Below are 2,500 nucleotides of genomic sequence, written 5' to 3'. Positions count from 1 at the left end.
GTAACAAAAGGGTTAACCATTCCAGGCAACATCAAACTTTGAGCTAAACAGAAGAGCCTTGGCACTCTCTTTGTAACTGGCTTGAATTCTGCAAAGGAAAATATAAAAAATATATCTCAAAGAAACGTACAGTTATACATATACATTTTTGGCATTAGGAAGGGCATCCAGCCGTAGAAACATTGCCTGATCAAACTGGGCCTGGTGCAGCCTTCTGGCTTCCCAGACCCCAGTTGCACCGTCCAACCCATGCCAGCATGGAAAGCGGAGGCTAAACGATGATGATGATGATGATGATGATAGACACACGTACTCACATGCATATGTACACACACAGATTCACACATAACAACCCATTTACACTGACACAGATACTAACACACACACACACACAGGCACACACACACACACACACTCACGTAAACACATATATTTATATATATAACTGAAAATGTGCGTATGAGTATAATGGTGTAAATTGCTGTGTTGAAGTACTTTCAGTTATGTCCCTTTCTGTTTATGCTGAAGTTGATATTAGCAATTCGAAGAATTCACCTCTTTGATATTTCTACTTGATGAAGTACTGGAGTCAGAGTGTAATTTAGTAAACATTTTGAAGGGTTCACTTCCATTACAAAACCTAAAGACTGAAATTATTTAACAAATGAATGAATTAGATCTATCTATCTATCTATCTATCTATCTGTCTGTCTGTCTGTCTGTTTGTCTCTCTGCCTGCTTGCCTATATCAGCTACACTCACACACATACATGCATACATAGACAAACACACACACACACACCCATACATATACATACATACATACATACATACATACATATATATATAATCACACACACACCCATACATATACATACGTAAATACATACATACATACATATATATATATATATATATATATATATATATATATATATATATATATATATATATTATAATATATATATATATATATATATATAATATATATATATATATTATAATATATATATATATATATATATATATATATATATATATATATATATATATATAGGCTGTAGTGAATATATTGTCGTCTAAATTACACAAAAATGAAAATAATACTGACATCTCATTTTAAGAGATATATTTACCAAAATTACATAAAAATATCTTGAAATACAAAAGAGTAAATTTGTTCAATAAAATCATCATTGGCTTCAATCATGGATTCCGGATGACTTTGGAATCTCCTGCACCCCTTCTGGACAGTCTCCTCATTTAAGTTGGTGAATGCTGTCATAACCCTCGCCTTCAGTTCATCTTTGGTGTTTCAAGGGGTTTTGTTGGTCTCTCGCTCAACTGCATCCCACACACAATAATCAAAGGGATTGCAGTCTGGGGAGTCAGGTGGCCAGATGTTAGGAGTGATGTGGTTGCAGAAATTGTCTGACAGCCATGACTGGGTTCTCCTGCTTGTGTAGCATGGTGCTGAGTCCAGTTGCCAGACATAGGGTCTTCCAGCAGCAACCCTCTTGAGCCAGGCCAGCATTACCTCCTTTGGTCACTTGATGTAGGCCTACATGTTGAGTCTGAGGAGAAGAGGAATGGAGGCATAACATTACCATCACTAGTGATCATTCCAAGCACCATGAAGCTGACTGGATGTTTGATTTTTATCACTCTTGGTGCATTGCACTGTCCTCAGATTGACACACAGACACTCTGCAATGTTTGTATTGGAGCTTCTGGCATGAATGCCAAGTAGTACAGCATCACACTTCCAAATTTCTAGTAGAGTGAATTGTGTCATGGTGCTGTTTTTTTCTCACAGAGGGTGCTTAATTGCCCCTACTGCACTGTGTAGTTGACAAAATTGAAAACAAACAATATGCATGAGTGAAATTGAAAGTATAAAATGGTGATAATTAACCCTTCACACCCTGTATACATGTTTATATACATACACACATACATGTATGTGTGTATGTATATATGTATGTATGTATGTATGTATGTATGTATGTATATATATATATAATATATATATATATATATATATATATATACATTTCGTTTTGGGATTTGGTTTGCAAGATTCTTTATATGAGTTCGTGTGTTGAAGCATATTCTGTTGTGTCTGGGGAGGGTCATTCTCTTTTAGTGCCTTATTATTTAACACACTCACTGGTAAAATTTCCAATTATTTCTTATTTTTTATTTTTTTATTTCTGCATGTAAGCATTTAGATATGTAAATAAACAGATCAAAATACAGACGGATTGGTACATAGGCTACAAGAACAGACACATATGGGGACATGGGTCCACACATATAAAGATGCACATCCATACATACAAACATGGTACATAGTTACATAACACACACACAGATATGCACACACAAGGAGACAGAGATGCATACATATACAAACACATGCTCTCGCACACACATACATAGAAAATACACGAACACGAACATGCAAGCACATAAATATGCAGGATACATACACATGCAT

General features: G+C 35.1%; 2 protein-coding genes across 3 annotated transcripts in view; one reads left to right on the top strand and one right to left on the bottom strand.

The window, feature by feature from the left end:
• LOC115218743 (protocadherin beta-15-like) overlaps window positions 1–2,500 on the top strand; it is a 319,818-nt gene that overhangs the window by 233,434 nt on the left and 83,884 nt on the right. The gene's annotated exons all lie outside the window — the stretch shown is intronic.
• Window positions 13–2,500, bottom strand: part of LOC115218973 (uncharacterized protein K02A2.6-like) — a 6,660-nt gene continuing 4,172 nt past the window's right edge. Inside the window, exon 2 of the mRNA XM_029789008.1 lies at window positions 13–88. Coding sequence (XP_029644868.1) covers window positions 13–88 — 76 coding nt within the window. The remainder of the gene's footprint in view (window positions 89–2,500) is intronic.

The sequence above is a fragment of the Octopus sinensis genome, linkage group LG14 (genome assembly GCF_006345805.1).
Source record: "Octopus sinensis linkage group LG14, ASM634580v1, whole genome shotgun sequence".
Taxonomy (NCBI): Eukaryota; Metazoa; Mollusca; class Cephalopoda; order Octopoda; family Octopodidae; genus Octopus; species Octopus sinensis.
The sequence above is the reverse complement of the archived record's forward strand: the minus strand, read 5'-3'. Positions and strand labels throughout refer to the sequence as shown.